General features: G+C 48.7%; 1 protein-coding gene across 3 annotated transcripts in view; it reads left to right on the top strand.

The window, feature by feature from the left end:
• Positions 1-20,676, top strand: part of LOC147447308 (uncharacterized) — an 86,408-nt gene that overhangs the window by 24,165 nt on the left and 41,567 nt on the right. For 2 of the 3 annotated variants that reach the window (XM_086523144.1, XM_086523145.1), the window contains exon 2: positions 7,564-7,594. The exons of the other annotated variant lie outside the window; for it this stretch is intronic. In XM_086523144.1, the coding sequence (XP_086379270.1) occupies positions 7,592-7,594 (3 nt within the window). In that variant the 5' untranslated portion in view covers positions 7,564-7,591. The remainder of the gene's footprint in view (positions 1-7,563; positions 7,595-20,676) is intronic. 3 annotated transcript variants of the gene reach the window in all.

Below are 20,676 nucleotides of genomic sequence, written 5' to 3'. Positions count from 1 at the left end.
GGACAACTACAGCATGACAAGGGTTTTGTTAGTCCAGTCAGTCTAGATTTAGAAGTGATCTGGCACTTTTGTGAGTCTGTTCGCAGACTGTGCATGTCGAAACACTTAGTGTAGATGCATATCCTCTGGTTGCACACAGCATGATCATAAGCATTCCCATCAGAATCCATCAGAATCCTTCAGGGGAATTTTCCAGTGCATTTAGCCTATTTTTGACATTTTTCACTTATTATTTTTAAGTGACTTTTGTTGGAAAGTAGGTAGGGCAAATTGAGTAAGTTTGTATATAAGCAAACCTAGACTAGCACTAATTGGCAGAAGAGGCAGCAGGAGCCCAAGCTCAACAGACAACTTCTCAGCAAGAACCCCCTTGGTGGTTTCCCTCCAAGCAAGACTTCAACTCCCCTAGCGTTTTTCCATGCACATCCCCATAGCTTTCCATTGTTGGCGTTTTCAACAAGACTCATCGCCATAGGACCTCATCTATTGGCGTTTTCAACAAGGCATCGTCACAGAAGAAGACCCCAGCCCTAGCGTTTTTCATAGACCCAAATCGCCCCTTTTGGCTGGCGTTTTTCAGCAAGATAAGCAACAACAGATTCCAGCCTTGACAACCATACAGACCCGCAGATTTCAGCCCGCAAGAAGCAGCCCACAACAACGTTTTTCATGAGCAGAAATCAGCCCCAATTTAGCGTTTTGATTTGCAACAGATTTCAGCCTTGAGCATTTTTGGACAGCAGATAAGGAGCTTCAGTTTTCAGCCCTAGCGTCGGCCTCGTCACCCCCGTCGACGACACCGACATAGCCTAGACTTGCATCAGTTTCATGCATACACTTTGTACCAGTTTGTGCAATCAATCGTAGACCACTCTCGCCAACGAGAGTGGGGCCTTAGGAGGAGGGTTTTACAACGTCTGTGGTGTCGTATTCTCTTCTCTCTCTGTCTCTCAGTCTCATTCACTTTCACGCACACTGTCCATTCACTTTGTTTATGATCATTGCACTCTCATTATTAAGAACGGAAGGCTCTACCTTCCATAAGAACAAAAGGAACCTTGAGCACAATTCGGAGCACTCATCTTGAGCAAAGTTCAAACATTCATTCCGCTGCACCTTACATTTTTTATAGCAAAGGTAGGCATGGGTTGAGTCTTCATCCAACCAGCAAGATCCTCACTTTGTGACAATGATATTATCTTGTAATGATATAAAAATCACCATCTTTGAGAAGCACTTAAAGATTAGTGTCAACATCAGATCACTCAAGACCTAAATAGATGATCTAATTGCATGTGTTGATACCAAGCCCTGGGTGCTTCTTTGAGACCATATAATGCTTTTTTTAAACAAGTAGACATGATTCTCACAATTATTAATGACAATATGAGGCGGTTGTTCTACATACACTTTCCAGTTTCTTCTCTAAATCAGCATTCAAGAAAGAAAACTTGACACCCATTTGATAATAAACAAGCCATACATAATGTGTAACAAGATCAATATTGTATAGTGGGAGCAAAAGTCTAATCCATGTCAACCCTATCCTTTGGAGCATATTCTTTAGCAACAAGACGAGCCTTATACTTGCTAAAGAATCATTGACCTTGGAAACCCACTTCACGCCAATTACCTTTTTGTAATATGGGCGACTCGCAAGTATCACTCTACTTTTGAAGACATCTTTGTTGATTTACCTTGTTTTGGTCTCATGTGCTATTTTGGTCTTTAAAGATGTTAATCTTTCTCTCTCCCTCTCTCTGATCCCTCCCTCTCACTTGGTTTAAACATTAGTGTGAAACACTCTAGGCGGGTTGCAAGGCAGTTGTGTGATAGCAAGAAGTAATAGTGTGGCTGCCCACGGATTGGACTCTCTTGTGCTTGTGTGAGCCATTGTTGAGATGGTCCTTGGAGAGAGGGGTTGCCCTTTGTCGTTGTTTTGTGCCACTTGAGGGCATCCTTTGTATAACTTTGACATGGCTTCTTGGAGTACATAAGTATTCAGCCCAAGGAGAGTCTAGCTTCAAGAGTTGCTTGATGTTGAAGACGGAGAGCATGTTCGGTTTTGATAAGGAAAATTCTCCTATTGCATCATTTGGTTGAAGTTGTCATAGAAGGTACATTCTCTTGTATTAACTTCTTCATTTAATAAGGAGCAACGGTTTGCGTAACGAAGTGGGGGGCCCTCGCCAAAAGCATACGTTACGGTATATAATCTTTTGTTAGATTAAGCCTTACACAAATGTAACTACAAACGCAAACTCAAATGCCCATTTTTGTGAGAGTGCGCGTGTTAGGAAGAGAGAGAGAGAGAGAGAGAGAGAGAGAGAGAGAGAGAGAGAGAGAGAGAGAGAGAGAGAGAGAGAGAGACCACAAACGCAAGATATGGTGAAGAGGGGGCGATCAGTCCCCCATGCATAGCAGCTAAAATACGCGTATTTTATTTAGAATACACGACGTCCCGTATTGAAACATACAATACGTCTCATAACGTTTTCTATTCTAATGTTTTTTTTCTCAAAACGTATGTCTTTTTCTAATTGATCAATTGTGTTTTAGAGCTTCATGGTGCTTGTTTATGTATACTATGGCTAAATATTGAAGAGTCATTGAGGAGGTCCATGAACCGCTCCATTTGTTCTTATTAAAGTATCATATCTAAAAAAGTTGACGTATTTTATTTTTGATTCTCAAAAATGCGTCTAGTACGCGTATTGTACATCGCGTATTAAACATCCCGTCCCGTATTGTAGCTGCTATGCCCCCATGACTACTATGAGCAGAAGACCCTGTCAATACATCAGATGATCTCTTGTGTGCTGAGAGATGTGGAAGTGGGTACCCCCCTGCCCCCATAAATAGGTGCCCAAGGAGGGCAAGGCCTGATAAGAATCCCCACGACCCAACAAAAAAATGATATATGGAAATATATGTGAGATCCGGACAAAAGTGGGCTGCCGGCTCCAAACTCAAGCAGTCGGACCAGGTACAACCTAGACTATGGGTGGCCATCCCTGAGACATACTAGCCATACAAGTATGCCCTAGACCTGTGAAGCAACAGAGTGGTGTAAGTCTAACACCCCCTCTCAGCACCGGATGTTGAACAAACCGCATGAAGCCGAAGATGTGAGGCAAATGATGAAGATGTCTGTTGAGATGTCTGCAGCAGTCTGGGGTGTCCCAACCATCAAGAGATCTCTGTAGGAAAATGCCGTCACGAGCAGTGTAGCAAATTGTTGTACTCCGCCCATACAGGGTGAAGATACTGCGTGAAGGTCCCGAACTGAGTGTGAAAACAACTCCTTGTCGTAAAAGAAGTGCCAATAGGCCTGCATGTGTCCTGCCCAATAGGATCTGTGGTGTCTGTAGTCAAACCGTCTGGAGAAAATGGAGAGGCCTAGGAACCGTCATGAGAATGATCGGAAGCCTTTCAATGCATGAACCTACAACCCAAGGTGACTAAGTTGTGTAAAACTCCAGGAAGGCCAGATGTGGTAATCTGGGCCATAAACGTCCTCCGAATCAAGGAAAGCCAGACTAAGCAATCTGCACTATAGAAGCTACCGTAAAGCTGCAGCAGTCACCGAGAGACCGCATGGACCACCACCGGATGGTGTCCTGTCAGTAGGTAGGGTAATCCAAGATGAGGGGAAAGCCAGACTCAACAATCTGCGCTGTGAAGGGCCTCTGAGAAGAGGTGTGGTCAGACCAAGTTGTCTGCACTGTAATCATCCTGTATGAAGAAGGGAAGCGAGACTGAGAAGTCTGCGTTGCGAAGAACCTCTAAGAAGAGGAAAGGCCAGACCAAGCTGTCTGCACCGTCTTGCCTGTATCTCGTGCCTCCAATCCTCCGGTGTCAACCAAAACAGAACTCGTGCCAACAACACCACCAAACCGCAACTTCGTGTGGCTCTCAATGTAAATGAGCTGGGAGTGGCCTATTGCCCAGGCTGGGGGATAAGTCTACTGTAAGGTTACCGAGGGTGAGTGTAAGCAACTCTGAAGGTAGCAATCCAAATGATAAGGAGTGTAGAAGAGCAACTGCACTATCATCCAAGCCAAGCTCCGGGTGACTCCGGATGTAGTCGCGGGATGCATGATCTCTCACATCTCACGGGTAAACTCTCAAGAGAGTCCAAAGCACTGAAGTCTTACTCTAGTCTGTAGATCCAAGCAATGAGCCTGTCCAGGAAGAGATCCAAGATCCTCTCCCTAAGTCCATGTAGATGCTCTTGTGTAAGCAAGTGATCTGACGTGTCGAGGTCAAGTGGTAAGTGTCTGTCCACCCAAGATGGTGGTGTCCTCTTTGGGAATGTCCTGATCCCATATGCCATGAGCATGGCCATATCTCGTGTGAACTCCTCTGATGAGTGCATAGGTGTGTCCATAGCAAATCACAAGTCACCACCCCCTTTGGAGTGCGCAACCGCCGAATGATGGCTGGAATGAATGGATCTCCCAATGATCGTACGCCCGTAGATGATCAAGCCAATGTCGAAGATACCGTGTACTGCAACAGTCACTGAGACACCGCATGGACCACCACCAGATGGTGTCCTGACAGGAGGTAACCTCATCCTCTGTGTAAAACTCCAACCAAGTGTCTGTTGTCCACCCAAAAACGCAACTGCGAGGTGATGAAAACGCTGCTGTCCAGCGATTTTCAGCGTGCTCGTACGCTCCCGGCAGGGTCTGGAGCGGTGCAAAGGGTGTAGGGAAGGGTGGTGAATCACTGTCACTGCCCCATATGGGCTGAAAATAGAGAAAACAGCAAGGGGTAATGGCTGAAATCTGTAGATCTGAAGAGGAACTTTTCCAGCAAGGCACCGGATGCCAAGGCCGGGTAGGTGGTGGCAAGGTCCGAGGTCCAGAAGCTGAGCACTGCCCTCCTGCTGCAAAAACGCAGGTCAATTTGCAGCCCACTTTTGCTGCACTTTTTGGCACTAAAAACCTTATGTTTGCTGAAGAAACATAGGCTTGTTGGGTACCCTAGGTGCCCAGCAACTTGTGGAAGGTGTCAACGACACAAAGTGACCAATAAAACCACCGAAAATGGGTTGAAAACCCAAAAACGCAGATGAAGGTAAAAAACGCAAATGGAGGAGGGGCATTTCCAGTGACGAAACTGTCCCAGAAGTGTAGCGCTAGCAGGGAAATCCGCAGATTTGATGTTTCTTGCAAAAAACGCAGGTTGAGGTGAGGCCCTCCGCGACAGATATGGCTCCCGTTTCTGCGCGTGCCTGGTTGATGTAAAAATGCTGGCAGATCTGGCTCCACTTGCAAAAATGCTGGCTGATCCAGCCCTTGGGAGAAGAACCTGATGTGATGTAGCGCCTTAGAACAGGCAGAGCCTGAAGCTGCTGATACCATGTGACCTGGCGACTGATACCATGTGAGAGTGCGTGTGTGCGGAAGCGTGAGAGAGAGAGAGAGAGAGAGAGAGAGAGAGAGAGAGAGAGAGAGAGAGAGAGAGAGAGAGAGAGAGAGAGAGAGAGAGAGAGAGACCACAAACGCAAGATATGGTGAAGAGGCGCCCCCCATGACTACCATGAGCAGAAGACCCTGTCAATACACCAGACGATCTCGTGTGATGAGAGATGTCGCAGTGGGTGGGTACCCCCCTGGCCCCATAAATAGGTACTCAAGGGGAGGTAGGGCAAGGCCTGATAAAAATCCCCACGACCCAACATAAAAATGATATATGGAAATATATGTGGGCGCTGTCACAAGACGGGCACCACGTGCCAATAGACAAGAATAGACTGAACAGACTTTTGGCACTTCAATAACAACTGAACTGAAAGAGAGAGAGAGACGACACGCGACACGGAGTGGCGGAATTCCACCCCAGAGAGTATTGGCCCCAAACCTTGGCGCCCCTTTCGGTATTTCTTTATTTTGCATCAACACAATACAAGCCGGTACTCCAGACTCTACACCTTCTCCAGGAAGCATGCCAAAGAATGAGTCCTAGCTTCATATTTAAAGGCCCTTGGCCTGAAAACAGTGAAAAGCCTTCAAAATTCAAAAGCATCTGCTCTAAAAGCAATGCTCAAAAGCTGCCACCGTAAAATCCGGAATTCCGTACAGTTGCCACGTTAGCAGTCAGTGCAAAACGCGGAAATCTGTACAGCATGCCACGTCATCAGCCAACGTGATTTTTGAAAATCTGCCACGTCATTAGCCAGCTTCGCGATTTCTTTTGTGTGTGTGTGTGTGTGAGTCTTGCTTTACCTAGACTATGGGTGGCTGGGGAGACATACTAGCCGTACAAGTATGCCCTAGACCCGTGAAGCAGCAGAGTGGTGTAAGTCTAACAATTTCGGGGGTTATTGTCCCAACTATCCACCCATCTTCCTCGTCCAAACATATTCTCCTTGTTTTAACTGTCACGAGACGGGCAACGGAAAAGAACAGATTGAACAACTTTAAGCACTTCAAATAACAACCAAACTGAAAGAGATGCATTACACGATATGGGGAGTGGCGGAGTTCCATCCCAAGAGAGCATTGGCCCCAACCTTGGCGCCCCTCTTGGCATTTCTTTATTATTGCTGATTCGCAAAGTACAATAGCCAGGGAACACCCTCTCTGCAATCTGCGCGTTGAATAGTGCCTGAGAGGGTCCCCAAGGCTCATATTTAAAGGCCCAAAGCCTAAAAGCATCAAATATGAAAAGATGACCCAAGAAAACACTTTTCTAAAATTTAGGGATTTTTCTAAAAATCCGCCGCAAATTTTGGGATGTCTGTACAAGTGCCATGTCATTATATTTCGAGGTTATAAACTTATCTGAATTCGCTTCTACCACTTTCGGACGCTTTAAATAAGTTTTCTTTGACTTTGAGGGTTTTTAGGCCCCTCGACTGCTGATCTGTAAGTTGGTCGGGGATTCCTTCTATTTCTTCTTCTTCTTCTAGGTTTTAGGCCCCTCGACCGGGATCTATTCCATTGGTCGGAACTTGGTGGGCACTATTCTTTAAAAATAGGCCACTTGACAAGTCTTTATAAGTTGGTAAAACATCTTTTACTGCTTCTGCGGCTTCTTCTTAGGGTTTAGGCCTCTCGGTCGGGATCTGCACATTGGCTCCGTTCTTTAGTGGCTTGACGCGTCAGCAATTTGTGACATTAACCCCTCTTGTGAAAACAAGGTTCCCCTCTAAGCCCCGTCCCGACTATTTGGGATGGGTCGCTTAACAGGAAAGGCTCCCCCCCCCCCCCAACACACACACACACACACACACACACACACACTTGATGAGTGGTTTTAAAAGCAAAAAGAATTCATGTGAAGGGATTTTGTAAATTGTGCTTGTCATGTGTTTACAATCCATAATTTAATGTAAGGCTCTTGCTAGTAGGACTTGTATAATTTTAGATGCAAAAGTTATCCTTTAATTAAGCAAAAATGCTGTTGTTAGGACCTTAATTTTACTGTTTTGCTTTCTCTTTAATGAATGTGGTCTGCCTATATCAAAGCTATTTCTAAGGTTGAGGTGCATGTTGATGTAGGAGCGCAGATAATTTTCTTCGTTTAATTTTTGGTGTTTTCCATTTTCAGGTGTGTAATAGAGCTTTGGAGATTGATAATGGTATTCTTTAAATTGGTTTTCCTTTTGTTTGGAAAAATTGAGTTTTGAGCACAATTGTATGAAATCTAAGGGGGGACAAGCGGGGCAAAGTGAGCCCCTTCCCCCCCCCCCTTTTCCCCCTGCGCGCCTGGAGGGGAAATGGAATTGAATTTTAACTCGGGGTTCTCTAGATTTAAGTTCCTCCTTATTTATCAAAGCCTCCTAGTATTTCTCATGTGCACACCTCTATTTTTTGGTGCTTGATTCATTGATTGTTATCTAGGCATCTTTTGGAGATGCGTTTTGTGGCTATATTGGATGGTTGGAGCAAGCTTAGAGCTTGTTCGGGCTTTTGGATCTTGCATATTGAATGCTTTTGTTAGGACTTAAAGGCTTAAGATCGGGACTCGTCGATTTGGATGTACTTGTGGAGCTTTGTGTATTGAAGAAGAAGAGGTCATGGGTATCCTTAGAAAAAGGTCATCCGTGGTAGAATCCTAATATTTTGAAGACTAAGATCAAGACCATGTAATCTATATTGATTTGGGACTTGGTTATTATTGTTGTGGATGCTATGACTCTTGATTTTAATGCTTAAGTCGTCAGGTTATTTGTGGAATGCAAACAACTAAAAATCTAAAGAACACATACGCTTAACTTCTCCAATTGTGTACTTAAGGAAGTTTAAACATGCACGTAGTCCTGCCAAGAGGATTAGGAAATCTTCTCAAAGGCAAGCCCATTGCTTGAAGATGGGACTTGAATGTGAATTAGTGACGTGTAAGATGTAGGAAATTTGGGATGTCATGACTAGGTTGCTTTAGCAAGAGGTGATATGACATTAGTGAAAATCGAGAAGTAGTTGCTCTTTAGGCTTTTTGTGTTAAGAGCTTTGGAGGTCATCTCTTGGGTTTCTGGTCTAGATGTAGTGAAAGGGGGCTTCTATGTGGCTGTGCCCTGCCTTGTGAGGCTCTACTAGGTGTTAGGCGTGCCGCACCATGGGGATTTCCCAGATTGTGTCTACTATGTCCACTTGTGGGCCATTTTCAGAGGGTGCCCCATATTATGAGGTGACGTTTCATGTTCCTCCTTGGCCGTCCTTGTCCTTGACGATAACCCCCCTAGTGGCCGACCTACGAGAGGCCAACAACATTGGGTTCCTATAGGGAACCATTTTGACCCTTTAGAGTAGGATATTCTCCTTTCACCTTAGCCTCGCCGCCGCCAGCCTCCCAACGCCGTGGACCCCTCCCCCCCCGGCCCCCTTCCTCCCCCACTGGCTCCTCAGCCTCATTTCCTGGCCCTTCTCACAGTCCACCATCGGCTTAGGGGACAAGACACTCATCAACAACTCAATCTCTTGGCAGTGCTTCTGCTACGAGTCAGTTGGCTTGGGAGCCTGAGACAACCCTATCAAAGGACGCCACTTTTGGTGAAGGCTTCTCCTCTTTTTGCGCCAGTCCCTTGTGGGCTAACGAGCTTTGACATTCACCGATCTCTTCGATTACGACTTTACGTGATTTCTTGGCAACTCATCTCTTGACCTTGAGGCAGCTTGTTTCAGAGTACATGTCCTCTTTCTGGCCGCTAGAGGTGTCGAGGCTTTGGATACAACAGTTGGTTTCTCCTTTTCTTTGTGTGGTAGGGATCACACACGGTGGACTTTGCATACAATACTAGATTGGCTCCAGGTCGAGGCTCTTGAGTTCTCGCACCACATGGGGAACATGGGAGTGACAGATTCAGACGCTTTGGCCGCTAGCCAAGTTCAATGTGACGCCACCTGATGCAGTTGGTTGTAGACACATTGTGGTATACTTTTTTGCAGACACTAAGAGTGCTCCTTGTTATGTATTTGTCCATGAGGATTCCTAAACAGAGGATGTAGCCCTTGTACACTTTCCTTGGGCATGGGTTGTATAGTCACTTCAGGCATGCCTCTCTCAAGGTCGCTCGGATGCGGATTACTTTCTATCCAAGCCGGCCTTGAAGATTGGGAGGTTGGTTGCACGGCAGCATCGGTCTTCTCTCAGTGATTCCATGAGGATTGTCTCATGAAATGTGTAGGGTTTAAGTGGACCCGAGTTTCTACTCCAGAGGGGTCGATTGTGATAGGAGCTTCAGAGATGCCTTGTGGGCGACACGATAGATATCCTCATGCTTCAGGAGCACCACCTTTGTGAGAGCCGTATTCAGCGTTGTGGACAGATCTTGCGTGACCGCTATGAGACTTTCTGGTTAGTTTCTTTTGGGCCTGTCGGCATTTAGGGAGGCGTATGTATGACTATTGCGAACTCATGGCAGCAGGCCATTGTGGGCAGAGGTATTATTGTGCCAGGCAGGCTCAATGGGTCACCATACAGGTTCAACGTAGCCTTGTGGGATTCTTGAACATTTATGCGCCCAACCATGCGCTTGCACGGGCTGAGTTTTGGTCACTATTGTGGAGTCCTTGCCGCACGTAGAGCATTGGTGCATTGGAGGGGACTTCAACATGCTTTAGGACCCCTTGGATAGGATTGGAGGCAGCCATGCTAGTGCTCACAGGGCTGAGTTGGTTGTTTGGGAGCACCTATGTACGACTTTGAGGATTTCGGATGTATGTCGGCATGTAGGCTTCGTACGCCCTCAAATATCCTCTCTTTCTCCCTGTCTGACCGCAGAGTAGGGGGCGTGAACCTGTCAAGGATAGATCGTTTTTACGTTGGCGACCTTATTTGTGACATGGGAGGTTCAGTATGAATTTTGGCAGGGACTACTTTTTTCAATCATGCTCTAGTGATTCTTATTGTGTCAGATAGACAGAGGAGTGGCAGTGCCATGCTACACATTCCAGAGAGGATTTTACTGGATATAGAGCTAAGGGAGTAGGTTGTGGCGCTTTGGATAGCGAGTATGGACGCACAGGGGGATCTTGTTGCTAGAGCGGCCTCTCCCCTTGTGAAGCTTAGTCGTTTCTTTCTCCAAGAGTCTGCAACTCGCTTGGCTGCGACCAAGGAGGAGGAGAAGTGGCTCCGACAGGGCTTAGCCTCATTACAACGGATGTAAGAACATCACCCAGGTAGCCCTTGGATGGAGGAGCAGATGCAACAGGCTCGACATGAGCTGATCACCATGGAGGAGCAGATGCAGCAAGAGCTGATCACCATTGACGAGCGGCGCCACGAGTTTGCCTTCCATTGTCAAGCATCTCAGTGGATTCAGATGGGCGACAGAGTTACGGATGAGTCTTTTGAGATTGTGGGTCCTTGCCATGCGCACATTAGTGTTTGCCAATTGAGGAGGCCCGATGGGCTTGTTGCTACAGAGCTCGAGAATATGCGCGCAATTGCTACTGACTTTTACCGTGAGTTGCTCTTAGCTTAGGCAAAGTTAGAGCGGTGAGATGCATGCAGAGAGCAGGCGTGGGCACAGATGCCTTGCTAAGTCATTGACGAGATGCGCCAGAGGCTTGAGAGCCCTCTCCAGCTAGAGGAGCTTTAGGAGGCCCTCAGGGCACTTCCTCGGGGTAGTTGCCTAGGGAAGGATGGTTTGACTCCTAGCTTCTTCTTGAGTATTGGGAGTTGCTTGGTTGAGACCTTTGTAGTGCTTATCAGCACATTTTTCACACTACGAGATGCCAGATAGCATGAGTGAGGGTTTGATCTATCTTATCTCCAAGGAGGGAGGCTCCTTGGACGAGATTCGGCAATGGCGACCCATCATCATTCTCAACTCAGCCTACAAAATCTTAGCAAAGGCTTTGAGTTTGAGAATTTAGCCGCTACTTGAGAGCATTATACATGAGACACAGACGGGCTTTGTCAAGGAGCACAGCATCCTTGACAACATTCACACTTTTTGGTAGGTGGTTGCTCTCACTCGTCTACAAGAGGATCTTGTGGTACTCCTTGTCGATTTTGAGATGGGGTATGACAGAGTTGATTGGGGTTTCCTTGAGGGCACTATGCGCCGGATGGGGTTTTCAGATGCATGGATTAGGGGAGTGTCAGCGCTCTACAGGTGTGCGCACAATCAGGTGCTGTTGGCAGGGGGAAGAGGGGAAGCCTTCATGCTCACACAATCGGTTCGACAGGGCTGCCCTCTTGCCCCTTCTTGTTGCTCTTCTATGCTGAGGCGATGAGTAGATTTTTGATCTCCCAGGAGGTTGGTTTGCATGGACTGTAGTTGCCTATTCGGGGAGATGAGATTTGCGGTTGACTCACCCGTTTCTAGAGGGCCGGGATGCCAACTTGCACAAGTGTGAGCAGTCTCTTGAGGTGTTCTGTTGTGCGTCTTGAGCACTGATTAACTGGCGGAATGCAGTGGCTTTCTTGGTTGGTAGTGCTCCCATGCCCGATTGGTCGCTTGGAGAGGGCTTTAGGTGGATCCCCCAGGGACACGAGTATGCTACTTGGTCTATGAGGTTGGTTTGGATCTGTCATAGCAGAGCAGTAGATTGCTCCTCTCCTCCTCTCCATCAAGAGGAAACTGCTCCATTGGAGCTCAGCACGGCTTTCTCTTGGTGGTTGGGTTGTAGTGGCCAACTAGGTGCTTTTGGCTACCATGTGGTACATCACGTCTTGCTGGATTTTCTCGAGCTCTTGCATTAGCTAGCTAGAGAGGTTGATCAGGAACTTTTTGTGGTCAGGACGAGACACACAGTCAGCTCGGCCCAAAGTCTCTTTGCAGGTCATCACTTTACCTTTCTCTCTGGGAGGGTTGGGGACCATCGACCCAACACGGCATAGTAGAGCCCTCCTTGGGAAGTTTGTGGTTAAGAGGACTTCTTCTAAAGGAGGAGCTCTGGAAGGAGCTGTTACGCTACCGAGCTCGCTGCTACTGCACGCTGCCCCCCTCGCCATCCCTGAAACCCCCCCCCCCGTTTGCGTTGCCCCTACCCAGCATTGCGTGCTGGTGCTCTAGGCCTCACGCACTCCCCGCTCACCCTGTGCTTACTCCCGCCAGCCCCCCTCCTCCACCTCTCTCGCTGCCTCAGTCCGCCATTGCTTCGTCCGCCTCCCCTTAGCCTCCTCAGCGCGCAGTCCCCTCGGCTCGCCTCCAGAGTCCTCTTTTTGCCGCCCATCCCCCCTTTTTTGCACTCCTTTAGCGCGCGCCCCCCCCCGCAGTGGAGTTCTCTCTGGGACTTTACTCGCCGGGTTACGCAGGGATTTGGCTTCACGCGCCCCATTTCCTTCACAGCAACAGACACAGATAGAGGCTCACGCTCCGCCCCAGAGAGACTCCTCAGAATCCCCCTCGCTAGCCCTGCAAAGCCCACCATCCGACTTGCTCTCTTGCCGACAGAGCAAGCGAGCCTTGCCGCAGAGGTGGAGCGCCTTCAGGCGACCTCCGTCATCTGCAAGATCATCGGCACCCGACCTAGCAGAGAGGAGGTGCGTGATCTCCTCCAAGCCCGCCTTTTAGCAGAGGTGGGCAAGATTCTCGATGTTTAGTTTCTCGGGCGTGGCTACTACCAGATAGAGTTTGATGCTCTCGAGATGGCGTCCAAATTCATTGCGATGACCCCCCTAGCCATTCGAGCAGTTCGAGCGCACTTTCGATAGTGGCGCCAATTTCGACCTAGCTACCGACGTTCTTGTCGAGGAGGCAGACCTGCCCATCTTAGTGTGCCTCCCTGGCCTGTGGAGGTAGTACGTTCCGCTCCTTTTAGGATAGGCTCAGCGATTGGGATTGTCCTGGAGACACCTCGCACGGCAGCCTGTGTAGCTGCCAAGGCGGCCGGCATCCCCACAATACGTGTTTTGCTCTGGGACACCCACACTCTCTCGAAGGTTATCCCACTACCTCGAGTGAGTGGAGGTTGGTTTCGTTAGAGCGTGGAGTATTCAGGCCTCCTGAATCAGTGTTTCATTTGTAGACAGATGGACCTCTTGGCAAAGGCTTGTCCTCGTAGGAGACCTCGACCCACAGCGTATGCGCAGCCTTCGAAGGCTGAGCATGCCAAGCAGCCAGATACACAGGACGCACGGGCTGGTACCTCGACTGAGACCAGCGATCAAGCTGACGGTTGGCAGCAGGTGCCTGGACGCTGGCTACAGGGGCGGGCTTGCCCCACTGCTCCCCCTGTGGTGGCCGACCTTCAACAGCTCAGCAACACCGGGTTCCGATTGAGAACCATTTTGACCCCCTTCAACAACACCCGCCTGAGGAGGCCCCGTCCTCTTCAGTTCCTCCACCTCCTGCCGTAGGCAGAGCAATGGTGCATTGGGGGTGACTTCAACATGTTGGAGGACCCCTCTGATAGGATTGGAGGTAGCCATACTACTGTGCATGGAGTTGAGCTGGCAGGTTGGGAGAGGTTATGGATGACTTTGCGGGTTTCAGATGTGTGGCAGCATTCTAGCTTTGTGAGGGTCCCAGACAGCTTGGCCTTCTCTCTTTCGGACCGCAGAGTGGGAGGAGCGAATCTATCTTGGATAGATCGCTTCTACACTAGTGACCACTTCTGTGACTTGGGTGGGACAGTTTGCATTTTGGTTGGGACTTCTTTTTCGGACCATGCACCAGTGATTCTCATAGTGATAGATAGACAGAGGAGGGGGAGCACGATGCTGTGTATCCTTGAGAGGGTTTTGCTGGACTCTGCTCTCAGAGAGCGAGTGGTGGCTCTCTAGACAGAGGGCTTAGACATGCAAGACTCTCCTGCTCACAGTGGCCTCTGGACTTGCTCAGCTTAGTTGGCTTTTTCTTCAGGAGTCCATGGCCCCCGCCTGGCTGCAGCGAGAGAGGAGGAGTAGCGTCTCTATCGTGGCGTTGCTTCCTTGCAGAGGATGCAGGAGCAGCCTCCAGACAGTCCTTGGTTGGAGGAGCAGTTACAACAGGCTCGCCAGGAGCTTGCTAGCACAGAGGAGAGGCGCCATGAGTTTGCTTTCCGTTGACTCAGGTGGGTGACAGAGTGATAGGGGCCTTCTTCGAGACTGTGGGACCCCGACATACGCAGGTGAGGGTCAGCCAATTGAGGAGGCCTGACGGATCAGTTGCTTCAAAGCCAAAGAACATGCGAGCAATTGCTACTGACTTTTATCGTGACCTGCTGTCAGCAGAACCTCGGTCAGAGCGTCAAGATGCATGCAGAGAGCAGGTTTGGGCACAGATGCCTTGTCTTGTTGACTGAGGAGATGCGCTAGAGTCTTGAGCTGCCTCTTCAGCTAGAGGAGCTCTACGTGGCCCTCAAAGCACTTCCCAGTGGTAGCTGTCCAAGTGAGGATGGTTTGACTCCCAACTTTTTCTTAGAGTACTGGGACTTGCTTGGCTGAGATCTCTACAACGGTTTGCACACAGGAGAGATGCATGACAGCATGTGTGAGGGTCTGATTTACCTCATTCCCAAGGAGGGTGGCTCCTTGGATGAGATTCGACAGTGGCGGCCCATCACCATCCTCAACTTAGCCTACAATATTCTTGGCTTTGAGTTTGAGGATTCAGCCACTTCTAGAGAGCATTATACATGGGACACGGATAGATTTTGTCAAGGAGCGTAGTATCCTTGACAACATCTTTACGTTTTGGGAGGCTTCTGCCCTTGCTCGCCTCCGTGGTGAGGATCTCGTGATACTTCTTCTCGATTTTGAGAAGGCCTACAATAGAGTTGATTGGGACTTTTTGGAGGGCACTCTACGCAGGATGGGCTTCTCAGCTGCCTGGATCAGAGGTGTGTCAGCTCTCTACAGATGGACACACAGTCAAGTACTTTTGGCAGGTGGTAGAGGCGATCGCTTCATGCTCACACATTTGGTCAGATAGGGCTGCCCTCTTGCCCCCTTCCTCTTTCTGTTCTATGTTGAGGCGATGAGCAAATTTTTGGCTTCATAGCAGGTTGGTCTACGTGGCTTAGCGCTCCCTATTTGGGGCGACGAGCTACTGGATGCAGAGTTTGCAGACGACTCAACTTTGTACATGGAGGGCCAAGAGGCCAACCTTCACAAGTGTGAGCATGCTCTTGAGACCTTTTGTTGTGCATCAGGCGCACGGATCAATTGGAGAAAGGCAATGGATTTCTCGATTGGTAGTGCTCCTACGCTCGATTGGTTGCCATGTGAGGGTTTCAGGTGGATTCCCCCAGGGACTGTAATTCAGTACTTGGGCTGTCAGGCTGGTTTGGACTTGTCTCCTGAGCAGCAGATTGCTCCCCTCCTTCTGTCCATCAAGAGGAAGTTGTTACATTGGAGCTCCGCACGACTTTCTCTGGTAGACAGAGTTGTAGTGGCCAACCAGTTGTTGTTGGCTACTATGTGGTACATCACATCTTGTTGGATCTTTTCGAGTTCCTGCATCAGCCATGTAGAGAGGCTGATCAGGAATTTCCTTTGGTCAGGGCACGACACTCAGATAGCCCGGGCCAAAGTGGCCTGGCAGATCATCACTCTTCCTTGTTCTCAGGGGGGGTCGGAGATCATAGACCTAGCAGAGCAGAGCAGAGCCCTTCTTGGGAAGTTTGTTGTCAGAGGATTGCTTCGAGGGGAGGAGCCCTAGAAGGAGTTTTTGCTTCAGCGGCTTAGTGCTAGAGTGCCTTAGGTTGGAGGCCCTTGGAGACCTTTGACCAGATGGATTTTCACAGAGATGTGCAGAGCTGGCTTGAGCAGGAGACTGGAGGACCGTTTTGCTGTGAGTCTGCTCCACTCTTGGGAGCATTTGAGGAGAGGCCTGGAGCAACACAAATCTACTTGCACAGAGGAGCGTTTGCGACAATCTCAGGCTTGTCAGAGGAGCTTTAGAGCATCCAGCTACAGGGCATGAGAAGGGTGCAGAGCATGTGTCAGGACATCACAGAGGCAGTACCAGCTGAGTGCCTCACAGCTCTCGAGTCAGCAGCGCCCAGATGGATGGGGGCCTTGACACGACTTGAGGTCTCATCGCAGTTCGGGCTTGTTCAAAGACTGTACCTTCCTTGTTTTTCGAGCTATAGGGTGAGGGCCGTTTACACCGAGTTCCAGTTGAGGCCCCACAGGTTGTAGAGTGCTGTTTTCAGCAGATCCGAGTTGTGACTTGTGTCATAGATCCTGACCCAACAGCTCTTGAGACTGGCCACTGGAGGCTGTGGGCTTGGGAGAGCTGTCCACTGGCAGGAGTGCAGTGGGATCTTGGAGAGTGGTTTTGGCGGGACCCTTTCACATCAGCCGACCATCCAGGTGTCCCTTTCTTTCAGTACACTGTTCGATTGGGATGTCACATACTGGCAGCACGGAGAGAGGCTCGTCCTGTTGCAGCACCTCATTGGCAGGAGGAGGGTCTCACAGCTGAGTTCTTGTGAGCTTTTTGGGCGAGGTTGTGGGACGCCAGACAGCCGCGGCGAGTCACTTTGCTCTAGTGGCTGGTTGCACATAGAGCTACAACAGTGGGGAGCTGGCTTGTACATAGTGGTCTCTCGGCAGCATGTGCAGCTTGCGGCCATCCTGTGGAGAGTCAGCGTCATTGTCTTTGGGACTGCCCTATGGCACAGCAGGTTTGGCTTCGTGTCCTTCAGCTAATGCCAGCTTTTTCCACAACACGACAATACACTTGGGCGGCAACTGCTTGGTCCACTCTCACAGACCCGGCACTATAGTTTGAGCTATCCTCCACTAGCAGGATGATAGTGATCCAGGGGGGTCGACCCACACTCCAGCCTGCTACATAGCTTACTCCAGAGGAGTGGTGCAATGAGAGAGAGGAGTGTTGGGACTCGGGAGCTCATCTATGGCCTGACGCTTTGGTTCATCTGGTGGGCCCGCTGCTTCCGCATCTTCGAGACTCGTTGTCACAAGGCGGGCACCACGTGCCAATAGAAAAGAACAAACTGAGCAGGCTTTTGGCACTTCAATAACAACAGAACTCTGAGAGAGAGAGAGAGACGACACGCGACATGGAGTGGCGGAATTCCACCCTAGAGAGTATTGGCCCCAAACCTTGGCGCCCCTTTCGGTATTTCTTTATATTGCATCATCAAAGTACAAGCCCGTACTCCAGACTCTGCACCTTCTCCAGGAAGCATGCCAGAGAATGAGCCCTAGCCTCATATTTAAAGGCCCTTGGCCTGAAAAGCAGTTATAGTAAAAAGCCTTTAAAACTCAAAAGCTTCTAGTTCAAAAGCAAAGCCAAAAAGCTGCCAGCGCAATTTATGGAAATCCGTACAGCTTGCCACGTCATCAGCCAGCGCAGAACGCGGAAATCTGTACAGCTTGCCACGTCATCATGTCAGCGCAATTTTCGGAATTGGCAGAAATTAGGGGTTTCAGGTTTTAGGGTTAGGGTTTTCAAAATTAGGGTTTGCAGGTTTTAGGGTTAGGGTTTCCAGCATTAGGGTTTCAGCAGTTAGGGTTTTTGGCAGACATTAGGGTTTAGGCCCCTCGGCCACATCTGTACGTTGACTCCATTCTTTAGGCTTTGACATGTCAGCAGTTTGTTACATCTCCCCTTCTTGAAAGAGAGTAATCGTCCGCGATTACAGCATACTTGCAAAACAACTCAAGTTAGCTCAAAAATTTCCGAGGGTCATTCCGAGGGACAATCAGTTTGCTCTTTTTATTAAGGAGTTAGCTTCTCCTTTCTGCTCTTTTGATCAAGGAGTTAGTTGCTCCTATCGGCTGTTTTGATCAAGGAGTTAGCTTCTCCTTTCGTCCAGATCGGAACTCTTGATATTCCGGCGTAGTAAAATTAGCCATCACACCCAGAACGTACTGATCTTCCTTAGGTGTCTTGATGCACTAAAATTACATACCCAGGCAATCTCATCCAATTAGGAATATTCAGTGGTTGGCACATCACAATGCAACACAAATGCTCACATATGCATGTTACAAGACATAGAAACATAAAGCCGCCGATGAACACTCCTCCCGCATAACCTAACAAGGTCCTGGCCGGGAGATATTCAACGACTCCCTCATCACTCCTCCCGCATCACCTAAAAAGGTCCGGGCCCGGAGATATAGAGGCCTTTTACAACCAAACGCCCCCCAGACCGCAGCCTGCGTCGTTTGGAGGTGCTGAGAGTAACCACTGCTCAGACTTCTTAATACTCCTCCCGCATAACCATCTAGGTCGGGGCTGGGAGTCACAACAACAATTATTTTACAAGCATACAACCAAACGCTCCCCAGGTATCGGCCTGCGTCGTTCGGAGGTTTTCAAACATACAACGAAACGCTCCCCAGGCATCGGCCTGCGTTGTTCCGAGGTTTAAACAATACCAAAACAGTATTTATCACTTCTCCACCCGGGAGTAAAATCACCAATCATTGAAACCAGTATCAAACCAGAGTCAAACAATTCAAATCGGCACCAAAACAGGTTCGAAACAGATACCATCCATTTCAAAAAAAGTTTCAAACAAGATCACCAAACAAGATCAAACAGAACTCAAACTTAAAAAGCAATCTCGACATCAATCGAGCTCGAAAAGTCGACTAACTTTCCATCCTGAAACTTGCACCAAAAATTAGGATTAGGTTTCTTCCATAAGGTCGTAGCCGAGCACAGCATGGTCCATCAACTCTTGGACAAATAGTGTTTCTTTGGTGGCGATGGTAGTCCCAAGATAGCAATCGCACTCGGTCTCCAAGTTCATCTGCTCGTGAAGAGACATCTACTGGGAGATGTCGAGAAACTTCAAGTTATAATCTGCTAGGGTTTCCATGGCAAGCATTTCGGGATACCCCACTCTGCCAGAAGTTGCACTCCGAAGTAAGATGTTAGAAACCATATAACTTCGGGCAAAAAATTTCTTGAAAGCTTGCCAAGTACTTGGAGTATGCTGCTTGGTAGCTGTAGACATCAACATCTGCATGGCACTGCTTCTGAGAAAAACAGTGACTTGAAACAAATCTGGATCCTTCTCTTGCAAGTGATCTTAATTGGCTGATGCCCTGTAAGACACTGCGGTGAAGACGGGAGCGCGCCCGATGTGCGATGAAGTAAGGGTGGGAGTGGCTAATATGTCCGGGGTGGACTGCGAAGATATCCTCGAATAAAGCTCTGTCTGCCCTTTTGTGGGACCGGTATGCTCTGATACCACTGTCACAAGGCGGGCACCACGTGCCAATAGAAAAGAACAAACTGAGCATACTTTTAGACTTCAATAACAACAGAACCCTGAGAGAGAGAGAGAGAGACGACACGCGACACGGAGTGGCGGAATTCCACCCTAGAGAGTATTGGCCCCAAACCTTGGCGCTCCTTTCGGTATTTCTTTATATTGCATCATCGAAGTACAAGCCGGTACTCCAGACTTTGCACCTTCTCCAGGAAGCATCATATTTAAAGGCCCTTGGCCTGAAAAGCAGTTATAGTAAAAAGCCTTCAAAACTCAAAAGCTTCTGGTTCAAAAGCAAAGCCAAAAAGCTGCCAGCGCAATTTACGAAAATCCGTACAGCTTGCCATGTCATCAGCCAGCGCAAAACGCGGAAATCCGTACAGCCTGCCACGTCATCATGTCAGCGCAATTTTCGGAATTTGTCTGTTGCCTTAGAGTTAGGGTTAGGGTTTTCGGTAGAAATTAGGGTTTGCAGGTTTTAGGGTTAGGGTTTTCAGAATTAGGGTTTGCAGGTTTAGGGTTAGGGTTTCCAGCATTAGGGTTTTTGGTAGACATTAGGGTTTAGGCCCCTCGGCCACATCTGTACGTTGACTCCATTCTTTAGGCTTTGACACGTCAGCAGTTTGTTACACTCGTCCTGTACCACGAGCAGAGCCAGTTCGAGATCTTTGGCTAGAGCTGATCCATACTCTCAGGGGACAGTTTGACAGACTCCAGGGTAGCTCCAACCGCATGCAGGAGCGTAGAGAGGCTTTTCTTCGACTCTGGCGTCCTGGGCCTTTCTTCACCATGGTCCAGGGTGGGCTCAGATGGCACTACCGTCCACCTGTGTGGCTTTTCCCTCCTCCCATCTCTTGATTTAGCCTCATTGTACATATTCTGTTTTTTCATTGGGAGTCTCCCCTTATGATTGCTGTAGACCTCTCTAGTAGAGGTGGTTGTAGCCCTATGGGCAGTATCATTAACTAATAGAAGGATCTTTTTGTCGAAAAAAAAAGGAGCTGCTGTTACACCAAATTTGTGCTCGGTCCCACAGACGGGCGACCCATGGAGCCCTTCCACCCGGTGGATTTTCACAAATATGCGCAGA

The sequence above is a fragment of the Adiantum capillus-veneris genome, chromosome 11, assembly GCF_014529385.1.
Source record: "Adiantum capillus-veneris isolate H3 chromosome 11, ASM1452938v2, whole genome shotgun sequence".
Classification (NCBI taxonomy): domain Eukaryota; kingdom Viridiplantae; phylum Streptophyta; class Polypodiopsida; order Polypodiales; family Pteridaceae; genus Adiantum; species Adiantum capillus-veneris.
Note: the sequence above shows the minus strand (reverse complement) of the source record. Positions and strands in the feature narration are given on the sequence as shown.